The sequence below is a fragment of the Sardina pilchardus genome, chromosome 17 (assembly GCF_963854185.1).
Source record: "Sardina pilchardus chromosome 17, fSarPil1.1, whole genome shotgun sequence".
NCBI classification, from domain to species: Eukaryota; Metazoa; Chordata; class Actinopteri; order Clupeiformes; family Clupeidae; genus Sardina; species Sardina pilchardus.
The window spans coordinates 22481265-22493691 of NC_085010.1; the positions used below are offsets into that span (position 1 = coordinate 22481265).

The following is a 12427-nucleotide window of genomic DNA, read 5'->3' on the forward strand; positions in this document are numbered from 1 at the left end:
ATTATATTATTAGCCTATATATTCTCAATACACCAACTAAGGTTAGCTGCTAAAATGACACTCGGCGGTTTTAATCTGTGTAGACACTTTTAAGAATTTATCATGGGCCGTTGCACACCAGAACCTCCCTTGGATGAACCTTTCCACATCCAACACCCTAACGCGGTATTATTGAGAAGCATCAATTACGCCTATTGGTTGTTGTTCCCTAGCTCATACATAGAAACATTGGTAAAACAAATAAATAACTTGTTATCATATTTAAAATTAATGTGGCCAAAGTTTTCACCGCCCAGCTTGAGCAATACTCTACTACGCTACCCATAATGCATTCACGAGACCTTTGCGCCCACAAGAAAGTGTTTGCGCATTACCCCATCAACCAATCGGATGGCTCGCTACGGTAGTCTGGCATGTGCCTGAACAACGAAGTGAAAAAGTGTAGCCTGAAACTTTTGTCGAAGGCATGGAGGAGGTCTTACCGAAAGTTTAAGCTCCACACTCGTTTAGTTTACACGGAGGAAAACAACCAAAGAACGCAGAGATTTGTAAATCCTTTACGAGACGAGGTTCTTACCTTGCGACTTTGGAGTTTTATTCTTTTCCGGATTTATCGTAGTCGCTTGGAAGTTCGTGTTTTTTGGGAACGGAGTTGGAATTTTACCGTGTCGAAAATGTCCTCTCCAACGCGGCCGCTGAGGGCTGCGAAGTATGCAGTTGTTTGCCTTTTACTATGGCGAGTGGAACTAATACTTGGAAATGGAGAAAAATCACATTCGTGTCCGTCTCCCTGCACATGTATAGATACTTTATTGGACTGCAGTCGACAAAAGTTGGGGAAAGTTCCTGATAATCTACCCCTGTGGATCGAACAGTTGTAAGTATATCAAAAATCGTTGGCTGTTTTTATCTTCACAGATACAGCCATGGGTTTGTGAACCTACTGCACATACGTCTCCAATGTCTGTTGTTGTGGTAGTTCTACCAACTAATTTTGTTGTTGTTGTTGAATAATTGTGGTTGCGACAGAGTATCTTAGCCTATACTGTACTTTAAATATTCGAATCGAATTCGTGGTTTGGATACGTTAGGCTACTTGTGTCTTTACGAGTAAGGGATATGCGATTTAAATGGTTTCAGTGCAGAGCTTATTGCTAACTTGCCAGAGTTGAGGCCCTGTTGAACACCTTTGTTTTTTAATATTAGACTTAAATATCGGGGCAATATATGTTAGGCTTTTCGTAACTCCCCAAGCGTTAAAGACAACAAATTCTATCACAAGAAACGTTTACTAGCTTGCTAGCCTGCTAGGTGCGTCTTGACGATTAGACCACTGCTCGGATTTTTTTGACCTTTTGTGAAGTCTAGTGAAGTGATTCATTGTAGCGTCTGAGTTTAAACGTTACACATTTATTGTAACATTATCGAATCATGGTAACATTTGTGTTGCGGAGTAGCGCGAAATGTAAATGACTGTATTTACAATGGCTAGTGGGGGTAGCAGACGCTACAGGGAGCTTGCGCGCACTGAATAGGACTTCTCCTTGCGGGGAGCTGTCGTAAAATAGAAGGCCAAGGGTTTGCATCTCAATCCATCTTTTGTTATTAGATAAGCCTCAATAGCATGTCAGTTTCAATGTCATTTTAATAGTAGTAGTAATAGTACGAGTTGCATCTACAAGTAGATTTCGACTTTATTTCTGATTCAAAAGTCTGTTTGTGACTCTTTACTAGATCAGTTTTCTTCTAAGATCAGATTTGTGGGATTGGGAACAGATTTAAAAGCTGTAATCAAACAAGGACGAGCTGTTGATCTTGACTCTTATTTCCTTGAACATCATTACAATCTGAAGTGAAACATATTCAATGTTTTTTTTTCTATCTAAATATGCCTTTATATGATTATTCATAATCATGGGTTGTATGTATGCTCAAGAAGTGCACATATACAATGCAATTGACACTACTGTTTTTTGAATAATGAGTACCTGGTTTGAAGAGTAACAGGGAAATCATGTTATGGTATATTTGGAGTAAAAGCGGGGTTAGTTTGTATTGAATCTGTATACTCTGGCCTTAAAACAGGCATCAGTATTCTACTAAATCTAAAACTAAATAATGTACTATATAATAATTCAGTGTATCCACCCAATGTATCCATTCATCGAAGATGACCTGGTGAAGGTGAATACAAGGTTTTGAGATGTATGTGTAAAAGGAGTTTTTTGTTAGCAGGCTCTAATAGTCACACATTGGTATGCATTGGTTGGTTTTATTCCCTGTTGTGTACAAAAAGCAATATAACAACATGGTACTATATATTCATAGTGTAGGCCCTACACATAGTGGAATGTATTCGTGGTGTATTCATGGTAGGCCCTGAACCATGAATATATTCTACTATGTTGTTGTGTTGCTTTTGCTACCATGCGGAAAGACCTGGCAGAGTTGTCCTTTCTCACCGTTTCTCATTTTTTCTCCCTCATATTTTTTATCGGCCTCTCTCTCTTCAACTTACCCACACACTCTCTGTGTCTCTCTCACACACTCTCTCTCTCTCTCTCTCACACACACACTCACACTCTTCATCTGGCTTTCACACACATCCATACTCTCACACACACACACGCACACACACTGAGACTGAGCAAGGGAGAAAATGGGGGGGGGGGGGGGGGCAGTGAGTGAGAATTCCAGGCTTGGGAGGAATAAATTCTTGGCGCTGTGGCCTGCTAATTTACGAGCCTTTTCTCGGGCACATCTTAGAGAGCGCAGAGTGGAGCAGAGCGGCGGCTGGCCCTTTAGTTTGGCACGGGCCCCGATATACTTCTGCTGAATTTGCAGCTGCGCACCCCAGCCATGGGAATAGTTAAGAAGCCCAGCAGACATGATGGTGGGGTCAGAGAGAGAGAGAGAGAGAGAGAGAGAGAGAGAGAGAGAATGAAGTAGGGAGGTAGAGGAGAGAAAGTAAAGGGGAGAGAGAGAGAGAAAGAGGGTTAAAGGTTGGGGGAGGTAGAGGGAGAGGCACATGGTGGAGGGGAGGAGAATGGAGGCGAGAGGATGAGGGAGGTATTGGGGGAAAAGGGGGAAGGTGTAAAGTTCTCACTTGTTGCTCTGTGTGTGTATGTCGGTGTAAGATAGAGCGCAAACAGGAGAGATTGCTTCTCATGTGGAATTCATCTCCTTTGGAAATCATTTTTCTCTCTTTTCCTGAGATCTTCATAAAATCTTGAGGTGTGAGTGTGGAAGCAGGGTGTGTAAAATAATGAAAACTCCAGACTCTGCCATTTCCCACACTGTAAAAGTCGCTGGAGTTAATGCAGGCAGTATTTCCACATCTTTTTATGCTGAATGGCTGTAATACGCAGGTGTCCAAAGACAGACTCTCAATGAACCTAGAACTGAAATGCTAGAACTGTGTCACTTTGTAGATAATGCCAAAGGGTGTCAAACCGCTAACAGCCTCAGCTTTGGTTAGTGGAAGGCAAAAATGTCTGCACTTGATATGACACACACACAGACACACACTTCTACATCTATTAGCCCAAGTGTTTCATACATACCCCACTTGAGAGAACAGACATGCATAATCTTATCACTGCGAAGAGGACAGATAGGTTCCCTCAAGCCTGTGTGTATAAGAGAGAGCGAAAGACACACACACACACACACACACACACACACACACACACACACATACATATAGAGTTAGGTCAACTAGCCAATCGAGCCCAGGAGAGTGATCTCGTGTGTGTGTGTGTGACTGTGTGTTTATCTGATGAAACGCGTGTCGGGGACCTCAGGAGGAAGTGCTGGTGTTTAGAAGAGCTCTGCCTTATCGCTCCTCTCTGTGCAGCACTCCACACCGCTCTCAGCCCAGCCGCGGCACTGAGATGGCAGATATCCACACACCTACACACATGGAGAGAGAGCGAGAGACACACACTGAGACTGAGAGAGAGACACACACACACTCTGAGACTGAGAGAGAGAGAGAGACACACACACGCACACACACACAGACAGAGGCACACAGAGAGAAACTCCAGTATGGACATCTTCACTGGGGGCAAATCACTGTAAAAAATAATGATATATAAAAGCACTGCCATATTGAATTCATTAGAGTGAATTCAGAGTGACTGAATTAAATTACACAACAAAATCATAGTTTTAAGTCATAGAATAATACTGACAATTCCATGAATGTACATTTGATATACCTAAAGTACCTTTTCTAATTTGTATATAATGAATCTTTCTATGTAATACCTAGGCCTATTTGTAGTTTTAATATGTAGTGTCTTTGTAATAACATATGATTACAATCCTGTAACTCGCTGCAGTCTCATGGTTATAAAGCACATATTCATGTTAACCAAATGTTTAAGTGCATAGTCTATGCTTAAATCCATCTTTGTACACAATTAGGGATGTGCCGTATCGCAGTTGTTGGCATGTTTATATATGTGACACAAGGTAGGCAGCTCACAAGTTTTCATGTCATCATTTACAAACAGTACCTTGAAACATCATCATTTGAAGTCGACAGATTGTTCAGAATCAGCAGGTCCAGAGAAAGAAAAGAAGTCGCACACAAAAGCTATAAGAACTTATATTGAAAACATAAACCGAAATATATAATGAGCCAAAGACACAAAACAGGGAAACAAATGTTTCGGGTCTAGCCCATCATCAGCATTCCCGATTGAGAATCAGCAGGCCCATGAACCAGACAGATTTGTGCCACTTTTTGTTAGTAATTGGCATCGGCAGATTGCCTGAGCACATATCGGCCGATCAATGGGCATGCACATTTGCGGGGCAGCCCTGTGTTGCTGTGGAACATGTGTGTGACCTGCCCCTTGTGTCAATCAAACGGCAAGGCTTAAATTCTTCTTTGAAATCCCTATAGACTTCATTGATTAGATATTAATGAAATTACACTTTTTTGAGAAAATGTGAATAATCTTATCCTAGACTACGTTGGAGCCAGCCTGTATCAACAAGCTGCAGGGAAACCCGTTAACAGGTTTTAATGACTTGACAAAATATTAACCGGACAAACATGTCTGCCATGGCTGCCCTGATTTCAGTGTAAACCCATATCGGTCGACCCCCTAATCAAGTTGAGAAGTAGGCCTACTACACTGTCGTCCTCAGAGAGTTGTTTTACTGTGTTAGGCTTGGGACCCCCTGCTTGGGAGTCCACTAAATCAGGCGTCATGCCTTGCTGATTCCGAGGCGTGTGTGTGTGTAGTGTGTGTAGTGTGTGTAGTGTGTGTGTGTGAGAGACTCCAGTCCCTGGGCCTCCCGAATGCTCACAGTACTGAGGGGGTCTGGAGAAATAGTCCCAATAAAAAAAATCCTGGCTGGTGTTGAAGCACAAAACCAGGCGCTTGCAGCAGAATGGGGAGAGTAGAAGAGTGGAGAGGAGAGGAGGGCAGGGTAGGCTAGGCCAGGCGCGACAGAAGAGATTGCACCAGAGAGGAGAAGAGAGGGCAGAAGGGAGGGGAGGGGGGAATCAAAGGCTTAGTGCTCATACTCGCTCCCACATTGTGAATAGATTATGAGTCGTTACTTTTTTTCTTTTTTTTTTACCTTTTTCTGCTTGCTCCCTCCCTCCCTCCCTTCCTCCCACACACACATATGCAGACACACTCACACATAAACTCACACTCTCGCCTTCGCTCTCCCTCTTTCCCTCTCCTTTCTCTCTCCCTCTCTCCTCAGTCTGTAATGGCTTCCAGATGGGGCACTGGGCCTAGCTTGAGTGTCTGGCACCACGGTGTGATGGTGAACGACTGCGTCAGTAACTCCACACTCTTATGGGGGCCAAGGCAGTCTCTCTCTCTCTCTCTCTCTCTCTCTCTCTCTCTCTCTCTCCCTGTCTCTCTCTCTCTCTTCTTTCTTTCTTTCTTTTCTCTCTTTCTCATTGTTTCCCCTGCTCATTCTCTATTTCTCTCTCTTTCTTTCTCTTTCTTGATTTCCCCCCCTCTTGTTCTCTATCTCTCTCTCTCTTTCTCTCCCTCCACTCTACAACTTGTTTTCCGCTCTCTCGTTGTTCTCCATTCCTCTGTGCCAGTCTTCTTGGCCCATTCTCAACTCCCTCCGCTCCCTGGTCTTTTACTACAAAAGTAGTGAGGCAAAACACCAGCTCTCATTCCCACCACCACCACCGCCACTGCCAGCCCACTCCACTTATCTGGTGGCCTGCTTAATATCCACATATCACCAGCAGATTGTATGTGTGGAGTTGTTATTACTGCCTTGTTTTGTGATGGTAGAGAGAGTGTGTGAGAGTGAGAGTGTGTGTGTGAGAGACCGTGTGTGTGTGAGAGTTTGTATGGGAGAGAGGAAAGGTTGTGAATTTGTCTTGGGACAAGCCTAATTTGGTATTGTAGCAAACTAAATTCTCCTGAAAAATCCTAAACCAACACCAAAAGGAAAAGGTTTTTGAGTTGTTGTTTGCCTCATCAGCCAACAAACAGACCCAAACATGCACATACACACACTCACTCACTCACTTATACTCACCTATACTCACCCGTGTCTGTCTTTGCAGGGACCTGAGCCATAACAAGCTCCAGTCACTTGACGGTTCTTTGTTTGGGAAACTACAGCACCTAAGTGAAATGTAAGTATGCCGGGTCTCCCCCTGGCCCTAAAGCCCATTACTTCCTAAAACAAACAGCTCCTTCAGCACCTCTGGCTGGCTCTGGCTCTGGTGAGTCTCCGCTCCTGTGACAAGTCCTCCAACCTGTGCCCCTTGTTTGTCCTCCGCAGAAAGTTAAACAACAACGAGCTGGACGCTATTCCTGATCTGGGCCCGGTGGCAGGAAACATCACAACTCTGATTCTGTGAGTATTGGGGTCCAGCTTTTGATTCTCTGCTGCACTTGTAAGGCCTGGGTCTGAGTCTTTGTTGTGCGTTCTGTCATGGCTGGCTGCCTCTACTTCTTAAAACCTCCGGTGTTGGTTAAAGAGGGCAGAGGAGTGTGCATTTCCTGCATGCGTTTGGTATCTTGTTTGTTACTTGTTTGTCTGTCTTGTTTGATTAGCCCAGTATACCAGTCCAGTACACATAGATAAGGCGTTTTGTGTATTTGTGTGTGTTCTCCACAGCACGTGTGTTTGTTTTTGTGTCTTTCGTCTTACAAACAGCGTTTTCTGATTTTTTTTTGTCGTTGTATGGTTTATCCTTGTACCCTTGCACCTTTGCCTGTCGTCCATGTTTGTTGTGTCTAGGGATGTAACGATTACCGGTGTGACGGTAAACCATGATAAAAATGTTGATGATAACAATTACCGCGTTCATTTCGAATATCATTATTATCATGGTTGATATTACGGTGTGATAACCGCGTGTTTAATTCCTCCCAGCTTCATCCGAGCCTGCTTTTGACACAAGCTGGGAGGCTACTATGAAACAAAACTTTACCTTACTAATTCTGTTTTCTAATTGATGGATTTAACCATGATTCGGATAAGGCTACACCTGCTTTTAAAGGGCGCAACATTTTCACCCCAAAACGTGCGCTGTATCATGTAGCCACTCTGCGTATTTTTATGTAGGCCTACACGTTCACATTAAATCTAGGCTATTCCACTAACGTTATCAGGAGAATGCCGTAAAGTTTTATGTTGAGCGCTGGGTGTCACTCATTGGATATAACAGATATACCAAACTCCAAATCATAAGTTAAGCTATAAGCAGCCAACATTTCCAACCAAGGAAAACGTGAGCACAATGCCACGGTAACCTACCTACAGTAGGCTATGGAATTTAGTTCATTTAGGCCTACTGTAGTGCTTAATTCAATTTCCGAAAAAAGCTACACAGCCTATTGGCAATCTTTTCCATCAAGGTAACTAGTTAGCTCACGCATCATGTCTATCATTAGGCTAATGTACAGTAGTAGCCTAGTGCTCACCAAAATCATAGAAGTTAACATTGCAAGACACTTATCTTTTCTATGATCCAAGCAATATTTTCTTTGACTTGTTAATTTTTTGAACATTCATTTTATTCAATGAAAACGGATATCCTTGAACTATGCGTGACTACTTTCCTAAAACCGAATGAAGGTTAATATAATTAGGCTACTTCACGTATCTCTTAAAGTGACAGGCTCTCAATTTGACCTACACAACACCCCTGTAATGTCATTAAAGAAGTGTAATAGTTTAAAAATCAATATGAAGTATTCAAATTACTGAATATTTTTAGCTATAAGTAATTATGCAGATCCTAACATATTCTAAACTATTAGCAAAATATATAAAGTTTATGAATTCAAAATATGCAATAGAAACAAGACAAGCCATTTTCTGTGTGTGTGGAAGGTTGAGCAGAGACTAGGATTGCCACTGCTGTGAATGATCGGTATCCTGCTGAAGGCAATAAGGGTTTGTCTATATTTTTAATGTAAGAAACACTTTTTTAAACTGAAATATTTCAGCTTGTCTACACCCATCAGCGCTTTCTTAACATATTGTACACACAATTTTTAAAATACCGCAATAATACCGAAAACCGTGATAATTTTGGTCACTATAACCGTGGGGTTAAATTTTCATACCGTTACATCCCTAGTTGTGTCTCCTTCCCCAGTCTCTGCTGGTGCTATACGTACCGTTGTATCTTTGCCTGTCGTCCATGTTTGTTGTGTCTCCTTCCCCAGTCTCTGCTGGTGCTACACGTACCAGGGAACTGCACCGCACTAGCCAAGGCTGCAGTGAGAGTTAGCCGTCTGTAATTAAGATTCCTCTAGCGGCCACCAGGGTAGTCACACTCCCAAGCCCGGGTCTCTCTCTCTCTCTCTCTCTCTCTCTCTTTCTTTCTTTCTTTCTTTCTTTCTTTTTCTGTCTTTCTTTCTTTTTCTTTCTTTCTTTATTACTCTCTCTCTCTCTATCTCTCTCTGTCTCCCAGAGTCTCGTGTTGCTAGTACCCAGACAGCACTTGCGGCGTGAGAAGTAAGCAGCCGTTAGCCAGACCGGTCATTTGAAACAGCGTGTCCTTCCGCGCTCCTCTGGGGTCGGGATCATCTGCCGGAAATAGTTCCAAGCGGGCATAGAACCACAACAGTGCAGGATTATGCTACTCCCCATTCTTTATTGGCTTTTTTGATGGTTTACACGTAAAAATGGCATATATATACGCCGGTTCCCTCTATTTTCAAAGTGTTTTTGTGTCAGAATGATGGATGTTCAGTGGCTTCAGAGTTGCTTGAGAATTATGTGCTGCTTTGGGTTTCTGTGTAATCCTGGTTTTTATTCGTTCGTTCAGATGTCAGGCTGGGTTGTATGGTTCATCCAAGTAGAAAGCAGGACTCGCAGATAAACAGCTTGCTGGTACATCTTTGGCATCAGACTAGTATGGAGACGATGTAGGGTCCAGGCCTTCCAGATTGATAATCTCTCATGAAATCAGATTGATGCCCAGTTTCCCATTCAAGCATTCTGCTGTTCTCATCTTTTTTGTATTGTCTGTTTGTTGATGAGTAATCGTGAACACATTTTCACACTGCAGAAAATGATTGCAGAAAAAGAACTCTGTCCAGACACATTAAATCACTTGTAGACACCTCACCTGAAGATATTCAAGGATCAAATGGTTTCCGTCTTTGCCTTCTGACATCTGCCCCCCTCCACCACCACTGCCAAAAAAAAAAGAATGTCAGGAAAGCACTGGATTTAGGGTGAAAACTAGCACAAGGTTTATCTCCTCCTCTACCTGCACCCCCCCCCCCCCCCCCCAGACAAACAAGCCAGAACATGAGGTGAAGTCAGAGTTAGGAGGTGTGCAGACGTGTGTGTGTGTGTGTTCACATTCTGAGGTGTGGCCACGACCCACAGGTGTGAATGAAAGAGCATTCACTCTAGCCTGCTGGTGGGTGAAGTGTACGTGCAGGCCTGTAGGAGTTTTAGGTGCTTTTTTAGACGCTATGCCATTCAAAAGTTGTTTCTCATGAAAGCATACATGGATTGAATGGGAATTGGGGCCAAGTGAATAGGAAATACAAATAAGAGGTTAGACATGGTGACAATCTTAATGTTTATCTTTTTAGTTTTGAAAGGTAGCAACTAGCAAACTTGTTTTTAAAGCTTGTGTAGAAGCAGTTGCACAATATTCACAACCCATACATGATTGTGTCTTTATGGTATCTGTAAGCTCTTTTTGCTCTGAATATCATCTCTAATGATCTCACTGGTTTGTTAGAAGCCAAATCATTCTTTATTCAGTGGCCAGCCCCATTGTGTCTTTACCCTTTGGCCTTTTCCAGTTACATGCTGTCACTCATGAGTCATGACATGTTTTAATCCAAAGCAGCTGGCACTAGATCACCAGGGTTCATTTCTTAAAAGGGATGATTTTTCTAATCTATGGGCTCTCTCATCAGCACTAGATCTGCTGTCTGATTAAAAAAAAAGAGAGCTTCTTGCATTGATATGGTTCTTTCTTCCATGTGGAAAACATTACACTGGTGTTGCTTACAGCAGTATCTGTTGGAAGGAAATGGAGCTTTGTCAAATTGAGAGGATAAATCTGCGATTGTTTCATGGCGATGTCAACACACTTTAGTGGTCAGTCGGTTCTATCGCCAGGCCACAGCTGTCGGCGTTGCTCTTGCATCATGGGAGGAGGATGATTCTCGAAGCACCTCGTACTTGCACTCGTTCGATGTTCGTGGCTCGTTCAACATTTGACAGAAGCTCACCTCATACCTCTAAGGAACCATGGCTCTCCTGGAGAACCGGAGGCTCTCTGCCTCCAGAGAACTCGGCGGTGGTCAGAGTGGATTTGTTTTGTCTTTGTCGGGCGGTAGTGGTAGCGACGGAAGAGGCATTGGTGCTACAGGCAAACGTACAGAAAATTTGAGCTGTCACTTTCGATCAGCAGCACCAGCTCTGCTCACCACACCCCACAGCCCCTTCTTTCGGGAGGGAGGGAGGGCGGAATGATGGTCAGGAGTGTGTGTGTGTGTGTGAGTGAGTGAAGAGTGGTGGTGGTGGTGGTTGTGAAGGATCGAGGGGGGTTGCAAATACCAAATTTCTCCTTGGTTGTGTGTCATCTCTCTCGCTCTCGGTCTCTCTCTCTCTCTCTCTCTCTCTGTCTCTCTCTCTCTCTCTCTCTGTCTCTCTCTCTCTCTCTCTCTGTCTCTCTGGTGGAGAATGCGCCTGAGTAAGTGTGGTATTTCCTATTGGACGGCGAACAGAGATTTTCGGGGGCCGTCAGATGACTCCGCTCTCCCTGCCATGGCGCCTCAAATGCAAGCCCAGGCTGCCTGCCTGCGTCAGGGAAGAGAGAGAGGGAGAAGGAGAGAGAAAGAGTGAAGTAAAGAGAGAAGGAGAGAGCACCAAGGGAATGCCAAGGTGCTGGTGTGTGTGTGTGTGTGTGTGAGAGAGAGAGAGAGAGAGAGAGAGAGACCAAAAGCAAGTAAGAAAAGCAGCATAGGTTATCGAGAACAATTCTGTTACAGAACTCAACACTTTGAGTGAGTCAGCCCCTCAATGCTTTAAACCCCTTTTTGTTCTGTTTTTCATTTGTATTTTTATTTTATTTTATCAAATGCAGACTGCTTTGAAGGCTTGAGATGGGAAATTGAGACTGTAGTTTTGTGTTGGCTCGTTCTCTTTTTGAACTGCTCGCTGGCAAGGAGCAGCTCTGGAATGTGCGTGGTGTAGTTTTTTTCCCACATTTTCTGAGGCAAGCCCTAAATTTTGGTCAGTGAGAAACATATGAGAAAGTGTATGGAAAAGATCACTCTGGCATCTCCCTCTACACTCCTCTCTCTCTCACACACACACGCAGACACACACACTCAAATACACTCTCTCACACACACACACAAACATGCATGATAAGAGTTTGAGGTGGTATCGCTCTTTTTAATCAAAGCAGTCCCAAGTTACTTGTTTTTTTTTCCAGTGCGATCCAAATTAGCCCTGCAATCAAAGAACAATTTGCCAACAAACAGCACTCGTAGTACAGAGAGAGAGAGAGAGAAAGAGCGAGAGAGCGAGCAAGCAAGCAATGGAAAGAGAGAGAGAGTGATGGATAGATACAGGGAGAGAGACTTTGCCGTAAAAAGCAGAGGTCCCCTTTAATGGTTAAAACCCCCATAAATTCCTGGGAAATTGTTCAATTAATTAAAATGATCATGACTCGATTACTGCCAGCTGCTGCGCGAGAGCCGTTTGTTTTTCCTGCAGACTCCAGGGTCAGGGGAGTCGGCCAGAGCTGCCACTATGTCTGCCTGACTGTTTGAATAAGAACTAAGTGGCATTTGATACTCTGCTGCTCTTTTCTCCCTTTCCCTCTCTCTCTTTCTCTCTCTCTCCCTCTCTCTCTCTCTCTCTCTCTCTCTCTCTCTCTCCAAGTCTCTTTCTTATGCTCTCTTTTCTTTCTCTCTCTCTCTCCCTT

General features: G+C 43.5%; 1 protein-coding gene across 1 annotated transcript in view; it reads left to right on the forward strand.

The window, feature by feature from the left end:
• The first annotated feature begins 458 nt into the window (after positions 1-458).
• The window catches only part of LOC134062093 (leucine-rich repeats and immunoglobulin-like domains protein 3), a 30315-nt gene continuing 18346 nt past the window's right edge, over positions 459-12427 (forward strand). Inside the window, exons 1-3 of the mRNA XM_062517977.1 lie at positions 459-877; positions 6566-6637; positions 6787-6861. Of these exons, the coding sequence (XP_062373961.1) occupies positions 675-877; positions 6566-6637; positions 6787-6861 (350 nt within the window). The 5' untranslated portion in view covers positions 459-674. The remainder of the gene's footprint in view (positions 878-6565; positions 6638-6786; positions 6862-12427) is intronic.